This window comes from Typopeltis vanoorti, chromosome 9 (assembly GCF_054136105.1).
Source record: "Typopeltis vanoorti isolate ZY-2024b chromosome 9, IOZ_Tvanoo_1.0, whole genome shotgun sequence".
NCBI classification, from domain to species: Eukaryota; Metazoa; Arthropoda; class Arachnida; order Uropygi; family Thelyphonidae; genus Typopeltis; species Typopeltis vanoorti.
In genome coordinates, this window is record NC_143557.1 from 117,228,822 (window position 1) to 117,246,641 (window position 17,820).

Below are 17,820 nucleotides of genomic sequence, written 5' to 3' on the forward strand. Positions count from 1 at the left end.
GGGGGGAGAAACAAGAGGCTATTGCTGAAAACTGTATAAGGAGGGTGTGAGTAGAAGGTTCTTTGCATGGAGAGTGGTTTGTAAGTGGAATGCATTACCTGAGTGCGTTATGAATATAGACATGTTAAATCAGTTGACGGCACACAATGTTCATCCAACATGTTTCACAGTTGGATGAACATTGTGTGCAATAGTGTGTACCTCCCATGATGAGTCTCTGACTTCATGGAGGTCCGACGATAATAATAATAATATTTCAGCATGGATGTCAGAGTAATCCCTAGTCGTTTCACAGAAGAAACATCAACATGGTTGGATGATCTTTTAGAGACTAGTAAGGAGAACTTACCTGAAATGCTCTGGGAAGGAATCAAGATTATAATACAGGATATAGCCAAGAAGTATCTAGTTCCAATTAGAAGACCAAGAGATCTGTGGATATCAGATTCAACATGGGATCTGATTGAAAAGAGGTGGTAGGGGAAACAAAGAGATATAGGGATTGAAGAATGTAAGAGATTACATAGAGAAGTCAGAAAGCCATCAGGCAGGACAAGCAAAATTTTTATGGAAAATAAATGTGAAATGACAGAGATGAGGAGATATAATTATAGAAGGATATTTTGTTTAGTTCATGACCTAAAGCACAAATTTAAACCCAAACTGAATGTCATCAAAGAGAGGAATGAAGCAGTACTAACATAAGAAGTGGGAATCAAAAACAAATGGAAAGAGTTACTGTGAGGAACTGTACAGTAGAGAAATAAGGAAAAATCAGAGGAACTCTCTCACCAGGAAAATTTCAATTTGGGAACCTCCTCCTCTTAGACATCTGAAAGAGCAGTTAAATTAAACAGCTTAACAATACAGCCCTGGATGTGGATGGAATCCCAGGAAACTTAATTAAGGCTGCAGGGAATGAAAGAATAAGAATCAATTTTCATACCACTGCAAGAACTATAGCTTGCATGAGAGATTAGTTTAATTGCAAGCAGGATTTTATTAAAGATCATTCTAAATAGGATTGAGGCAGAGATGCCTGATGGACAAGCAGATTTTAGGAAAAACAAGGGTACCAGAGACTAGACTGATCACTAAGAAGTATAAAGAATTCAGACTACCTATGGTAATGTGCTTCATAGACTACTCCAAAGCCTTTGACTGTATTCAGTTTGTGAAACTGTGGGAGGTAATGAAAATAGTGGGTTTTCCTCAACACATCATCAGGTTGACAGCTAACTTGTACAGTGAGCAAGAAGCCATAGTAAGAACAGGTGTTGGATTAACCGACTGGCTTCAAGTTGGCAAGGATGCCTACTTTCTCCTCACCTATTTAGCATCTATGTTGAGGAATCATGTGTGTAATATTAGATGAGCATTAGAACTGGAATTAGGATGGGCGGTAGATTGATCAGTAATCTAAGGTATGTCGATGATACAGGTATCATCAGCATACCTTTGTGATGACAAGGAAGAATTAGGGCAAATCCTTGACAAAAGTTAATAAGATCAGTAAGAACCGAGGACTTCAGCTCAACACTAGCAATCAAAGATTATGGTTCAAAAAGAAAATGCAGACAGGGAAGTTCCTGAGAAACGTGTACCTTAATGGAGAAAGAATCAAGGAAGTCAGCAAGTTCGAGTAGCAGCTAGGATCTATTATTAACGTGAAGAACTGCTGTTCAGAAGATGTTAGAAGAAGGTTAGGAATGGCTAAAACAACAGTCAGAGACTTGTCTAAAATCTGCAAGGATTGTTATATCTCCATGGGAACAAAGTTGAGGATTTTGGATGCAGTTGTTTTTCCAACAGCGATTTATGGATGTGAGACTTGGAACCTAAAGATGTCAGATAAGAAAAGGATATCTGCTTTTGAGATATGGTACTACAGAAGGCTGTTGAGGATATATAGGATCATATACTGAAGGGCAGACAAACAGATGGGTCCTAGAAAGGATTGGTAAAACTTTAAGGCTCCTTAAGGATACTGACAGAAGAAAGTTGAAATACTTTGGACACACTGAACGGATGGTAGGAGGACTTCATAAAACATTAATAGAAGGCAAAGTTCCTGGAAAAAGAGCAAGGGATAGATCCTCAATGAGATGGATGGGTGGAATGTTTGGAGCAACTGATCTTCAGAGAACTGAAGCCTATAGAAAAGCATACCACAGGACCACCTAAGCCAGGACTGGTGTGGCACATTACTGAGCTACAGAGCTGCTTTTCTACATTTTGGATTATTGAATGGATTACCTCATGTATTGAGGTTTACTGATTGCATTCTTCTTGAATATTTTCTGTGATTGTGCTATTGCTTCTTAATTAATTAATTAATTCTACAAACATCTGTAATATCTTCAGTTTTCGTGTTGTCTTTATCATCTTTGATTTTTCTTTAACAGTACTCTCTTTCATTTCTAAGCTTTTTCTATAGTCTCCAAAACATTTTACAACTTTTCTGATAGTTATCTTCTATATTATTACCAAAGTCTTCCCATGACACTTTTAACGTGTCTGTGTATGAGTTTTTCTTTCATTTTATCCTGCTCAAAAACTAAATGGTGATCACTTTCTATTTCAAATCCCTTGTATATCTTGTGTGAAACAGCATGAAGATATTGCTGTCAACAATAACAAAGTCAATGAGACTTGTCTTATTTCTTGAGTTATCTCTCCATGTGAATTTGAACATCTATTTCAAAACATGGTGTTATAATGACTAATCCATATCCTGAACAGAAATCCAATAGGTACTTACTTAATATGTATAAACATATACATACTGTTAATATATTAAATTTAATACTCATAAATTAAGTAAATGTACTACTTTAAAAGGCACTGCAGAATTAATCATGAATTCATCCTACCTTCAAATTATGACAATATCCACATCTTTTTTTAATACTCACTTTTTTATTTCTTGCATATAATCAACTCCATGATCTAAAAGGTGGTTGAAAGAATCTTTAATGGTTTCATGCTTATGTTTTGAAGCTGTTCCAATAAGAGTTACATCTGGGAGAGTTTTGCAAAGTTGAGATATTGCTAAACCCTAGGTAATGAAAATAAAACCTGATAAATGTGAGTGAACAAACATAACTATGAATTATTCATAATTATTGATATATTTATATTCAAACTTAAGTATTCAGATCTAACAATATTTAGATTCAAGGAAAGGAAAACATTTCCAAGTTAATATGTATGCTATAATTCTAGTTAAAAAAAGAGAAAGAAAAGAAATAAAAAAACTCTAGTTGGATTGCAGCCTGCCATTTAATGTGGTGCAAATAACAGTGATTTAATATAATCCTTCCCCCAACAAACTCAAGAAATGTTATAAACCTATGATACATCAGTACTGAGGATGAGCTAAAGGTTAGATAATCCTATCCTTACAATCATGCTTCAGAAATCAAATGTGGAACTTTGTTCCATAAGCCACTTCAGGCTGCCCATTACATGTCACAATGAAATCCAGCTACCTTTATGAACATGGTGAGATTCAAACAGTCTCCTAGCTGAAGAATGAAGGTATTATCCACTCAGTTAACTAGACAAGCTAAGTTCCTACTAACTTAAGAGATTGTAAATTATTATTCTTATTATTTACATAAATATCTCCATGGAATGAAAAGACTCATCACAGGAGATCCACACTACCCATTATTCACACAATACCTATCATATATCTCCTCAAACTTATTCACTGTTGGAGGAGCATTCCACCTCTGGCAATCCATTCCGCTCATTCACCACTCTCCAAGTAAAGAACCTAGTCTTCATGCCCTTACTAATCACATGCTTAGACAACTTCCAAGTATGACCCTTTTGTTCTTCCCCTACTCCTCATGTATTGAAAAATTACTTTTTTATCAATCTTAATAGAATCTCTTTAGTAACTTTAAGTTTAAATCATATCCACCCACTCCTCTGCTTGTCAATTAAACTCTGCAATCCACATATCTTCAACCTATCCTCATAGGGAGCATTCCACAGTCTTGTCACCAGCTTGGTCACTCATCTCTGAATCTTCTTCACCACTTTCCAACCCAGTTTTGCTCTGCTACGTGAACAGAGAACAGCTATGCTACATACACACACACACACACACTGTTCTCACTGTTATCAATGCAGCCATCAGCTCATTACAGTCTCAGTGCTCAACAATTCTCAACATGGACTTTATACTATTCTCTTTAATATTTTAGAAGCTTCAGCTCAAAAAGAATTCCTGAAAATAAAAAATAAACATATCAATAACTACAATGGACGTTTGGATTCTAAACCTGTTCCTCAAGTCCAACCTCTTCATACTGTAGTTAACTTGTTATCAAAAAGGCTTAACGAAGCTGCTGTTAGTGTTCTAAGTCTCAGCAACAATTTTGCCATTGTACCTCGAGTACTGGCACTAGATCTAATGTCCAACATCGAATGCAGTATCTGTAACTTAGCTACTGAGATAGCTAATAACATCAGGCTTGACATCACCAGTTCACATTCTAGATTGCCAAAATAGATCTTCCTGTCAGCACGAGTTTTGAGAGAATGTGCTAGCGAATTGACAATACCTTTAACGTGGCTTTACAATGAAAGTCTGGCTTTGGCAAAGGTGCCCAGGGAATGGAAGGAAGGTAAGATAGTGCCATTGCATAAGGGTGGTAACAGACTGGAAGTGTCTAATTATAGGCCAGTCTGTGTGTCATCAGTAGTTGTTAAGATCTTGGAGAAAGTAGTGAGGGACCGTGTACAGCATTGGGCAGATGAGGGTAATGTTATCTGTGAGAATCAACATGGATTTGTGAAAGGACGCTCTTGTTTTAGCAATATGCTAGCCTTTTATAATAAAGTTACAAGAGCATTAGATGAGGGAAAGGCATATACTGCAATTTTCTTAGACTTGGCAAAGGCATTTGACAGGGTGCCACATGATAAGCTGATATTTAAGTTGCAGCACATGGGTCTGGATGTCAGATTGGTCAACTGGATTCAGGATTGGCTGTCTGATAGGTATCAGAGAGTTGTGTATGGTGGAGCAGTTTCCAGGAGGCAGAGGGTTACAAGTGGGGTCCCACAGGGCTCAGTACTAGGACCTATATTGTTTAACCTTTATATCAATGACATAGCCAGTGGATTGCAGGGGGATATTCAGTTGTTTGCGGATGATGCGAAGCTGGGAAGGATTATTAGTAATAGCGCAGATGTGTTAGCCCTGCAAGAGGATTTAAATAAGCTAGATAGATGGGCAAATGAATGGGGGTGTCAGTTTAATGCAGCAAAATGTAAGGTCTTGAGGTTTGGGAAACATCGATGGGATGCTGCATACTCTATGGGAGAAGTTATACTGGAGGAAGTAGGGGAGACAAGAGATCTGGGGTTGATGATTGATAGAAACCTGAAGTTTAGGGGACATATTGCAAAGGTGGTGAAGGTAACACAGAGGATTGCTGCTATTATGAGAAGGACACTGACCTGCAGAGATAAGAGGGTTATCATTCCGTTGTATAAGTCTCTGATCAGACCACACTTGGACTATTGTTCTCAGATTTGGTCCCCAGGATTTGAAGGGGATAAATTAACTGTGGAAAGGATACAAAGACGGATGACAAAGATGGTTTCAGGACTGTACAAGGATAGTTATGAGGATCGGCTGAGAGAATGTGGACTGCAGAGTTTGGCGGATAGAAGAAGGAGAGGTGATATGATTGAGACTTTTAAACTGTTGAGAGGTGGTTACAGGGTTGACACTGGGGAGTTCTTTCGCTTGGTTGATCAGCGGGAAGGAGTGATGACAAGAGGCCATCCCTGGAAGTTACGAAAGGAAACTGTGAGCAAGAGGGTAAGGAGTGGTTTCTTTGTGTGGAGGGTGGTTGAGCCGTGGAATGCATTGCCTGATGGAGTGGTGGGAGCGAGAACGGTCAGTGACTTTAAAGAGTGGTATGATAAACTTTGTGTTTCTCAGGGGGGGACCTCCCCTCGATGAGTCTTGACAGACTTTATGTCTTAGGAAGGACCTCCCTCGATGAGTCTTTTGACTCCTTGGAGGCCTGAATAATAATAATAATAATAATAATAATAATAATAATAAGCTCAATACCCTCAATGAATTACATAAAGATAACAACATAGTCATCACTAGGTCTGACAAGGGAAGTGCCAGCAAATACAATAAGAAAATGGATATCATTCTTAGAGACTGCTCCACCTACAGACCTTTATAATATAATCCAACTGAATTGCAAATCAAGAAATTAAAAAGCTTACTCAAAAAGTTTCTTCCTGGCATTCTGACATCACAAAAAAACTTAAACCCTCCAGTTGAACCCCCTGCCCTCTGAGATATATGGCTTGCCAAGATTCATAAACCCAATTCTCCCATAATACCTATAATAAATACCATTGATTCTCCCTGCTATAAATTATTGAAACAGCCAGCGAAATCTCTTGCTTACCCCCCCCCCCTTAATGGTTACACCACGTCATACATAAAAAAACTTCCCATTTTAAAAGCTCCATTGAAACTATAACCGTTAATGATATCCTAGTGAGCTCTGACATCACCTCACTGTTCACTACCATTCCCTTAAATGACACCTTAATGCTTTTAAAAAATGTTTTTCCTATCGATATCGTTCACAATAAGAAAATTCAATGCATTCTTGAAAAAACAAAATTTATAAACAGATAGAGAGTATCTCTATGGGGTCTCTCATCTCACTTCCCCTTGCCAATTTTTTTTTTTATGGAAGATGTTGAAAAATAAGCTCTTGACTCAACCCCTCTCAAACCTTCTATCTGGTTAAAATATGTACATAATATCTTTTCTATTTGGTTTCATGGCCCAGACACATTAGACACTTTCCTCTGTCACATCAATAGTCTTCACCCTAGAATCCAATGTATAATGGAAAAGGAAACTAATAATAGTCTGGCCTTTCTAGTCACCTTGGTCACTGGCCTACCTAATGGTAACCCGTCCTTTTCAGTATACAAAAAATCTACTCACAGGCAGATACATTCCCCAACTTTCTCATCCCCCCCCCCTCAACAATATTGTATCATAAAAACATTAACCCATAGGGCTTATAGCCTTTGTTCCAATGAGACATCTCTTGCAACAGAATTCAATCACATACATCACAGTTTTCTATTTAATGGCTACAGTTCTCACAATATCAAAAAAAGAAAAATAAATAAATTAAAAAAAAATATCAATCCACAACCTTCTCTCTAGAAAGATTTTAGTAATGCTATAACCATCCTCTATGTCTGAGGCACATCAGGAAAAATATCCAGAACCTTGAAGAAATACAATCTTTGTTCATATGTAAGTTTCTGTGGTGGATAGTTTTCAGTATTGAGACCTCATTATGATGCAAATAGAGTTTAATAAAAATAAGCAAGTTGTCATGTTTTAATTGCTTATTTTTATTAAACTATTTACATCATAATGTGGTCTCAATACCAAAAAACTACCTACAAATAAAATCTTTCCAACTTTGAAGCCCCACTTGAAACTAGCTCCACTTATCTGCTTTACTTACAAGCTCCCTCCCCTCTCAGTTTTAGATGCATACAGAGTTCCTTGTTCCTGCAAGTTGGCCTACTATGACAGACAGGAATATCAGTTACCATCCGAATGGAAGAACATAAAAAATACATCTGCAGTCATGACTATGGTCAATCTGGCCTTGCAGAAGACCATGCCCTGGATACAGCTCACAGAATCAATTGGAAAAAGACCATCATGCTCCATCACAGTAAATTTAGAACAGAAAGATTGTTTTTAGAATGTGCTGCTGCTCTTGAAAATCTATATGGTTGCATAAAACTTCCCAAAATATGGGAAACTTTACACCTTCACAATTTACTTCAGCAACTCACTAGCCATAAATCTTTCTTATATATGTATCCAAAGTTATTTCTTCACTGTAGGTAACTGATTTTTTTTTTTTTTTTTTTTTTTTTTTAAATTCAGAATTACGATAAAAGTTATGAATCCATAACTTGTCCATATTTACATTACTTGAATCATTGTGCTCCAGATGGAAAGCAATATTCTTGTGACATATGTTGATAATTATCCCTTTTAGTTATTGAAACCATATATCTTTTATGCAGTACATTATGAATCTTGATGTTCAAAATCTTAAAAAATTTGATATATTATAGCCTTGATATATTATAGCTATTTGCTGGTGTAATGAGTATACTCAACAGTGAATAAAACACCAGATATTGTGTAGATTAGTGCACCTATTACAATGAGTCCTTGGAAGTGATCCTTTCAATTTAAATTCATCTTTACTTTCTCTTTTTAAATGACTGGAGCACTTTTTTTGACTACAGGAACAGGGATGTTATTTTACTATTTACTAAAGACAATGAAATTTCAGCTAACAAGAGCAAACTGAAAGAATATTATTTATAAGTGGGTTAGGTTATTTAGGATTAATGATGAGACATGAAGTATACCTGTATTAAATTTTACACAACAGTCTAAGAATGGTTTTACCTATTTGCAGCAGGAAAACTAGAGCATCCTGGGTTTAAAAAAACTGTCACTTACTCTGATGGTGCATGGAAAACTATGCCATTAAATTATCCAGAAACACATTCTTACTTCTGTAAAATTCAAACCCCCGATCCATACACTTAAGTGGCGTGTACTTTTTTGACCGGCATACAAACATCATTAATCATGTTTAGGATGAAAGGAGTTCACAGACATTAGTTAATGAAAGGAACTTATTGAATAAATGCAGAACAGGATTTTTCTCAAGTTGTGAGGCTGGGAATTGGGGGAGGGGGGGAAGAATAGTTATCACTTAAAAGTTGAATAAAATGTGGTAAACAAAGAATATAGAATGGTTTGCCAAAAATGCACTGCAATACTGGATGGTAATGATGGATGAATAAGAAAATAAATGAAACATAGTGGCTTTAATGATGAGTCATGTGATCCAATGAATTTAAGTTATAACAGTAATCTCTGATGATACATTTAATAAGAATATGTGTTCCTTACCACTCCTCCTCCTGCAGAATGAGCAAGGACTGCTTGACCTTTCTGAAGATTTCCAATATCAAATAACAATGCATATGCTACAACATAATTCATCAGCATTGCAGCTGCATCTTGAAAGCTCATACCAGGAGGAAGTTTGTAAACATATTTTGCAGGAACTGCTGTTAATTCTGCCCATGCTTTGTATTCTGTAAGGGCTGCAACTCGATCACCAACCTGAAAGAAATTAAGTAACTTGTGTCAAAATTCAAAAATGCCAATCTAGAAGACTCTCTCCAGTAATATTATATTATAAAGGAAGAAAAATAATCAAAATACTGTAAAAGTGACAATAGGTTTGACTTACCAAGAATCTCCTATTTGCTATCGCTACTTCCAGCCTCGAGAGCAGTTTCCTTGTGTGCATTGTCAAAGTCATCTACCCAAATAGCATAATTTTCTTTCCCACTATTTCAAGTAAAAATTACCAGTAATTTACAAGACTTGAGATATGTAATGAATGTAATCCTTCCCAAAGGAGAAGTGAAAGCAGAGCACAAAACAGACAGCAATGGTAGGCCAGTAGATAAAGAGCAGCTATGAAGACATGCATATGATTTGTGTGGTATTAACAAAAGATCGCACAACCCAAAGACAAAGGCAAGCTAACAGTCGAGTTGAAATGCTAATTCTCTTCAACCAAATTCCATAATATCTGAAACACATTCACTATATAAAACTTGTTAGTTTTAACAAGTTCACAACAGGGTGATGTCAAGCAAAATCATATGTTGCCGGTGCAACATATGGTTTTGCTTGAGCCTATACAGCAGTTTCTGTGATTCATTAGTTAGTGCCATTTTCATTCCAGTTGTCTCTAATTGCACTATATTTGTTGAGAAATATATTACACAGCCTGCAAATGCCTCTGTACCTTATTCAGTGATACAATAAAACTACTTGTTCTTCTTATGTCTGCAGTATAGTAGCTGTTGGGGAGGGAGTGTTGTTTACAGCAGGGAGCGAGTTATTATCGCCCTGACAACTTTTTTTTTTTCGCATGCGAGGTATATGCTTTTTAATTTCTTTTTTCGTAAAGGAAAATCAGGCGTTCAAGTTATACATGAGGTCGAGTTATATTCGAGTAAATACAGTACTTAAAATCTAATGGACAAAAAAGAAAAAAAAATTACTCACCAAAGGTATTGGTGATGTCAAGTTGTCATAATACTCTATGACAATATTATGACGTAATATTTTTACGTCATAATATATCGCCTATAACGTTATAAATATTGTTGTAGGCGATGTTTTAAAAAACTAAATGCTATGATAACAAAACACAGTAATACACTCTTCAATTCTCACTACACATAATTATATAGAAATATCTTTTACTTTAATGTGGGTTTAAAATGCATGCCATAACTCACTCAGCTCATTTACATAAGGACTTCGTATGTCAATGTGTCTTGGTTGCAAACCACGTATCAACTGATTTATCTGGAATAAAGTCTCCTGCAGAGAAGGTCATCATATGTATCATTAATAAATCATTTAGGATGGAGGGATTCATTGATGACCTCAACTTCCCTTCGATTAGATTTAACTAAAACCTCATTCACATTACAATGTGCTTGCTGGTGTAATGGCTACAATTTATTTCAAGCAGTTTTGAGATAAATAGAAACCTGTCCTTATTACTCATTATTCTTTCAAAAAGATGCAGTATATTTGAATTCTTCTCCAAAACTTTGAACTTGTACCATTATTTCATTATCATCAACATATTTCCTGAAACATTGATCTAAAATCTTAATTTCTTCTTTCCCAAAAATCTTTCAGATCTCTAAGCCAAGTAACTGAGATTACCAGCTTTGGTAATTTCTGATCCATTTTCATAAAATCTTTTTGATGAACTATATTATTCCTTAACCCAATACATTAAAGAAAGGTATAATGTATTTCATTAAAAATATTTAGCAAAAAGATTTTTTTTTATTCAATTATCTGAATCTAAATATTTCCTCTCAAAAGATTATTCCAAACCACTAAAGTAAAATATCAAGGTACTGGCCACATGGTAGTGTGACTAATTAGTAGGTTTTTTCTTTGAAAAATCAGTGACAATTGTTTGAATAAAGTTAAAATTAAGAGAAAATGGATTCTTATTGCAAAGTAGTATGCCTGCATTTTTTTATTATTATTATTCCTGACACCTCTAAGGAGTCCGAAGACTCATCGCAGGAGGTCATCTACAACTGTCTCAACCACTACACCGAACCTCTACTATGAATTTTCTTTAACAAGTCTTTTGATGTTGCATCATCATCCTCTTTCAATTGCCTATTTCTTTCAAATGCATTGCCACTGCAGAGTAGTTTCTAAAAAGTGCAATGTCAGTGCTCATACTCTATTAGATACCCACCTTACTGAATGCAGATACTGGAACTTTTTTTTATATTGTAATATAGCTGCTACTTTTACCAATTCTTTCAGTATTTTTTGGTGAATTCTGGCAAAAAAAGGTATATAATTTTTTTATTGCTGCTTCAATTTCAGAAACACTGGGAATATCTTTAATAGATATTTAAAACTACCAGATTCAAACTATGTATAATACAACATTTTCTCCGAACATGTTAGCTGCTCCAGCTGTTTCAATGTCTAATAGCTAATTACCAGTCTTTCATCACAAGAATAACTTCTTAATTTCACTCTCTAATGTATCGAAGTATGCTTCAGCTGTTGAGTTTTTTCGATAAAAATTATGGAAACAAATGCCTCTTTCATCATCATATTTTTATCAATGGATCTCATTAAAGGACATTCTTTCATTAGAAACATTTAGAAGACACACTTCACTGGATTTCCTTAACTAATTCTTGTTTTAATGACATCAGCAATAACTGAAAAATTCTTAACATTTCATGTTATTTTGGTACTATTCTACTTGGCCTTTACTGCTTATTTTTAGAGGGGTATTAAGTTTTTGAGGTCAGTAAAAAGTTTACTGGATTGATATAATAAGGCTGTATTAAAAATTCACTTAAAATGTTCACACATTATAGAATCCATTTTAATTTGACAAGCAACTAGAGGTGTGTTTTCCAGCTGATTTCTGGCTACATGCCAGAAATCAGCTGGAAATTTTTCTCTTCTATTTTTTAGAAGAGAAATGGGTGCTTCATGAAACTTTAATGTCTCTACTTTGAAAGGTCCTTGAATACCCTATAGTAATCTATTTACTGTCAGCAGTCCCAGAATATTTTCACATGCATTACAAAATGGCAACTTCGTCTTCATAGCACAACCACCTGAATTCCTTAAGCCATTTGTCTTGGAAAGAAAGCATGTCTAACCTGACTGGTTTTACTGGACTGCACCACAGAACTCTTTTCTCCAGTATTTTTTTAGCATTCCCTGCGATTCACCTTTTGTTTTGCATTGTTTCACAAAACTTAAAAATACAGTTTGTGTTTTCTTTTGTTTATTATTATAATTCAGGCCTCCATGGAAGTCAAACGACTCATTGTGGAAGGTCCATCCTAGAAAACACAAAGTCCATCATACCACTCCTTGAACTCACTGACCATTCGTGCTCACCACTCTATCAGACAATGAATTTCACAGTTCGACCACCCTCCATACATAGAAACCACTCACCACCCTCTTGCTCACAGCTTCCTTTCGTAACTTCCAGGGATGGCCCATTGTCTTCGCTCCATTCCCATGTTCTTACACCAAGTGAAAGAACTCCCAAGAGTCAACCCTGTAACTACCTCTCAACAGTTTAAAAGTCTCAGTCATATCGCCTCTCCTTCTATCTACCAAACTTTACAGTGCACATTCCATCAGCCTGTCTTCATAGCTAACATTGCACAGTCCTGATACCATCTTTGTTATCCACCTCTGCACACTTTCTACAGTTAATTTATTCCCTTCAAAACCTGGGGACCAAATTTGAGAGCAATAGTCCAAGTGTGGTCTAATCTAATCAGAATACAATGGAATGACAACCCTTTTATCTCTGCAGGTCAATGTCCTTCTCAGTACTGCAGTAATCCTCTGGGTTACCTTCACCACCTTTGCAATTTTTTTTGAAACAAAAACAAAAATCACTCATGGTATACAGCTTACTATTGCTGCTAATAAATATTCTTTCACAATTTCCCAAGCACTAATGATATCTCATCCTTCCAATTCCTCCCTCCATAGAACTACCCCAAGTTATGATATCTAAGACTATTATAATCACCTGCCTTATAATTTCAGATACTTACCTTTTTCTTTGATACTCTTACATGTCTATTCATCTTCTAACTCAAATCCACATGGTCACTCTCTCCAAATGGGGACAGAGATGCCATCTCAGTTATAATCACAGCTCTTCTGATGCTATGACCAAATACAAAACTCTTGAATCTCGTGTTCCTTCTACTACATGTTGACTAAGACATTTGTCCCTCAAGAATTCTAGAAATTCCATTCCCTTATTACTACATGCAGTTTCCTCTCCCCCAGTTTATACTGCTATAGTTAAAATCTCCCATAACAATCATTCTCCTTGCACTTACTAAGCTCAACTGCCTAAACATTTACTGCTCCTCACCATCTATGCTCCCTGGCTTGTAGCAACAACCCGTTAAATATCCTGTCTTGCCCATCTCTACCTGACACCATATACTTTCTAAACCATTAGTGCCATTTGTACAAAAACTTCACAATGATTCAAACTTTAACTTTCCACAATCCCCACTTTTATTTTTTCATTTACATTCTGCTCATCCTCATCCTCTATCACACTCATAGTCTCTCTAGGTCAGTATTATTACTGTTGTCATTATTGTTCATAATGAAGGATGAAAACAACAAGAAAGTAGGTAGCACTGGCTTGTGGAGCTTGACTGAGTAAATCATGAACAGTGAGTCTAAAAGTGAGTCAGGGACTAATCCCTGGATGAGTCCCTGACTCCTCGGAGTTCTCTTAATAATAATAATAATAATTAACAAGCTAATTGTATTTTTTAAATAACCTTTTTGTTATGCAAAATGTTGAAATCAGTATTTAATCACTCTGAGCTACTTCATCTTGTGAACTGCAAAAATAAGCTTAGGACAGTATTATTTACAATTATGCACCTACTTATGGGTTAAAGATATTGGAAGAATAAGATGTATAGAGGTAGTATTTAATTAAATCGTGTAAATTTAACTTTTGTGTTTATAATTACTGGTTTCTTTTGTTTATATAATTTCATATATAATTATATTCTCACAATATAATTTCTTTCTGAAATTATATTGTGAGATAAGCACAATTAATAGTATCTCTGGAACAGGTAGCCTTAAAACTCACTAAGAATGGCAAGGCTGCAGAAGTGGATGGTATCCTCCTTGAGTTTCTAAAACATCTCGGTCAACAAGGCCAAACACGGCTGGCCACCCTTTTCTCAGAAATTATAATGACTGGTAAACTACCAAATCTGTGGCAGGAAACCAAAATAATTGCTGTGCCCAAACCAGAGAAAGATAAAAATGATGTGAAAAATCTACGACCTATCTTCTTGCTTTGTTCCACCTTTAAGCTCTTTGAAAGAATTCTCCTTAAAAGAATTTCACTCATTGAAATCACACTCCCGATTGAACAAGCTGGTTTCAGGTCAGGAAGAAGTTGTTGTGACCAGGTCCTGGCCCTGACAACAGATTGAAGCAGGCTTCCAAAAGAAACTTAAATCTGGAGCCACTTTCATTGACCTAACATCAGCTTATGACGCAGCCTGGATCAGAGACCTCCTCCTAAAGCTAGGAAATATTATAAGGTGCAAAAAAAATTTCCAGCTTTTTGAATCCATTCTCTCCAACAGAAAGATCCAGGTCCATATTGGCAGAAAAAAGAGCAGCCCAGATTCCTTCACAATGGTCTCCCTCAGTGTTCTGTGTTATCCCCTTTGCTTTTTAACATCTACGTGTAAGACTTACCACATACCAGCTCAAGCAAGTATAGGTACGCTGATGACCTAGCGATCCTACATCAATCTACCTCCTTTGCCAACCTGGAATCAACCTTGAACACAGACCTGAACATCCTGGAAGAGCACTTCAAGGAGTTGAAGCCAAATCCAACTTCAAGTAGTTGGATTTGGCTTCAACTTGAAGCCAAATCCAACAAAAACTGTGTCCACAGTATTTCACCTGAACAATGCAGAGGCGAATCAACACCTCAACTTTTCTTTCTGTGGAAAAATGGTAGAACACTAGCCTCACCCGAAATACCTTGGAGTGAGCCTGGACAGAAGCCTAACCTATAAAAGGCACATCACTAACCTGTCCAACAAAATTAAAACAAGAAACAATATCATTTCAAGGCTTGCTGGAACAACCTGGGGTTGTGGTGCGGAAGTTCTAAGGTCGTCTGCCCTCACATTCTCTGCAGCAGAATATTGTGCCCCTGTCTGGGAAAGAAGTGTGCACACACTAACATTATAGACACCCAGCTAAACATGCGCACAATTAGTGGGACAGTGAGACGCACCCCTTTCTCCTGGCAGCCTGTCCTATCTAACATTGCTCCACGAAACATACGGAGAAGACAAGCCTCAATTAAAGAATTTAATAAAGCAATGAGCAACCCACTCCTGCCCTGCACCAGACCACCTAGCATAAATCCACCTAGTTTTCACCTAAAATCTAGAAAGCCTTTCTGGTCCATGGACGAACTCTCTTCAGCTGCCCTGCCATCAACACCTGACATGTGGAGAGGATACTGGTCCAACAATCTCCCGATAAACAGCTTCCTGGTAGAAGATCCCTGTGCTCCGAAGCCTGATTTTGCTCTTCCTAGGAAGATTTGGTCATCAATCAACAGGATCAGAACTAACCAGCACAGATGTGACTACCTACTACATAAATGGGAGCTGTTATACTACCCTTATTGTGATTGTTCTCCCGTGGCTCAGATGATTACACATTGTGAACGACTCCCCAAGGCACCAATTTCATGGTGGTGGTCTACAGGACATCCACAAGGTAACAGATGAAGTCTTGGATTGGCTTTCCAGACTGGACATTGACCTGTAGCTGTTCTGTATTCTTTTTGCCATAAGAATAAATAAATTAATTAATTAATATTTTTAAATAATAGACTGCCTATTATGTGTCATGCATACTGTATATACATGTAAGGTTAATATCGAACTAAATTAATGCATTGGTTTGATTATAAAATATATTTATTGGAAATGAAATTAAATTGAATTACAATTATCAATTGTAATTCAATTTAAATGTATTCATGATATGAAAAACTTACTTGTTTTGCTTGAAGTGTGTGAAATTTACTGTTTTCAAGTAAAGCGCTGTAATGATAATATGTCATGGTGACTCATTTTTCTTGCTTCTTGACTGAAATGAAAACCGCAAGTATGACTCACAGTGGAGCATGCATGGAGTTAGAAAAACACTGTATAATACTCTGTGAAATGAGGGAATTTTTGGAACTTGATAGCAGATATTTATGGAGTGTTTCATCTTTCATAGACAGAAAAAGATTTAAAAGTTATCAACTGTATGTTATAACAATGATGAAAGGACTGCTGTTGAGGAAAGAAGATACAGCCATCAAGTTTTTTATGCTGTTTTTTGTAGTCTTCAATATATAAAAAGAAAAATAATAAAGTTTGAATCATAAGGGAGATAAAAGGACAGGAGAAAGTAAAGATGGTTGGTTTATGTTAAGACTTTTAGAGAAAACCAGCAACTAATATTGAAAGTGTATTTTATGATTATTTAAAAGGGAATGTTGTGCTGTTCAAATTAAGGATTTGAGATAGAGAAATTTTATTTCCAGAGAGAGAAATGGAAATAAAACTTTTTTAATGAAAAAAATTTGTTGGTAGCCACCCATAATTAAATAACTTGACAGTGAATATGATTATGTTTTGAAATGAAAACAAAAAAATAAAATGTAAATTATGCTAAGAAAATAATGTTTTGAATGCCTTTAGAGTGAAGCTGAAAATTCACTCACTACTTGTCTCTGATAACTTGCCTGTGGTGAGTGAATTTCTGGAGCACTGGTGTTGTGCATAGTTGGTTACAGCACTGTTGGAAAGTGACATTATTTATTCTTATGATACATTGGGTTGCACACTCCTTAATTATTGGTAGTTCTTATTAATATCTTCCTCTAATTTTTATGAAAACTCAACTAAGATTTTCATCCTTTCCACTTTATGCTCTTTTTTTATGGCTCTTTCTCTCATTATAAATATTTCTATCATCATATGATCTGGTCTTTATGCACTTCTGAAAAGCTTTATTCTTTGACTAACTGCTTCTTTAACTCTCTCATCCCACGAGTATGTTTCTTTTTGTTTTCTACTTCCACTTCTTTCTTATACATCTTCTCTTGTTATGATTATATCTTAAAATTTTTCCCATTCTTCATTTATATGATGAGCTAATGGACTCAAACCTGATCAGTGATTAAATTCATGCTTTACTTCAGTCCGTTTCAACATCCAAAGCTTCAGTTTTCTATCTCTTTTTTTTTCTTGTCAACATTTATTTTCCATACACACCATAAAGGTGGCTACAAGAAGCCTATGATTTCCATCTAAGGTAACAGATAGCAAAACTTTGATGTCCATAACTTCCCTACTCCATTCTTTATCAAGGTGGAATTAAACAATCGTTGATTTTTGCTCCCCATCTCAACTACAGTTGTGATTCTCGGACTTTGTCTTTTCTCAAACCAGATGTTTCCAATTATGAGATAATTTCTGATACAAGCATATAACAAACTT

The 17,820-nt window shown here is 36.0% G+C and overlaps 1 protein-coding gene across 2 annotated transcripts in view; it reads right to left on the bottom strand.

The window, feature by feature from the left end:
• LOC150103457 (putative NADPH-dependent quinone oxidoreductase VAT1L) overlaps positions 1–17,820 on the bottom strand; it is a 234,620-nt gene that overhangs the window by 113,241 nt on the left and 103,559 nt on the right. For both annotated transcript variants that reach the window (XM_090397727.1, XM_090397728.1), the window contains exons 3-4: positions 9,035–9,250; positions 2,916–3,058 (exon numbers count right to left, since the gene is read on the bottom strand). In XM_090397727.1, coding sequence (XP_090253853.1) covers positions 2,916–3,058; positions 9,035–9,250 — 359 coding nt within the window. The remainder of the gene's footprint in view (positions 1–2,915; positions 3,059–9,034; positions 9,251–17,820) is intronic.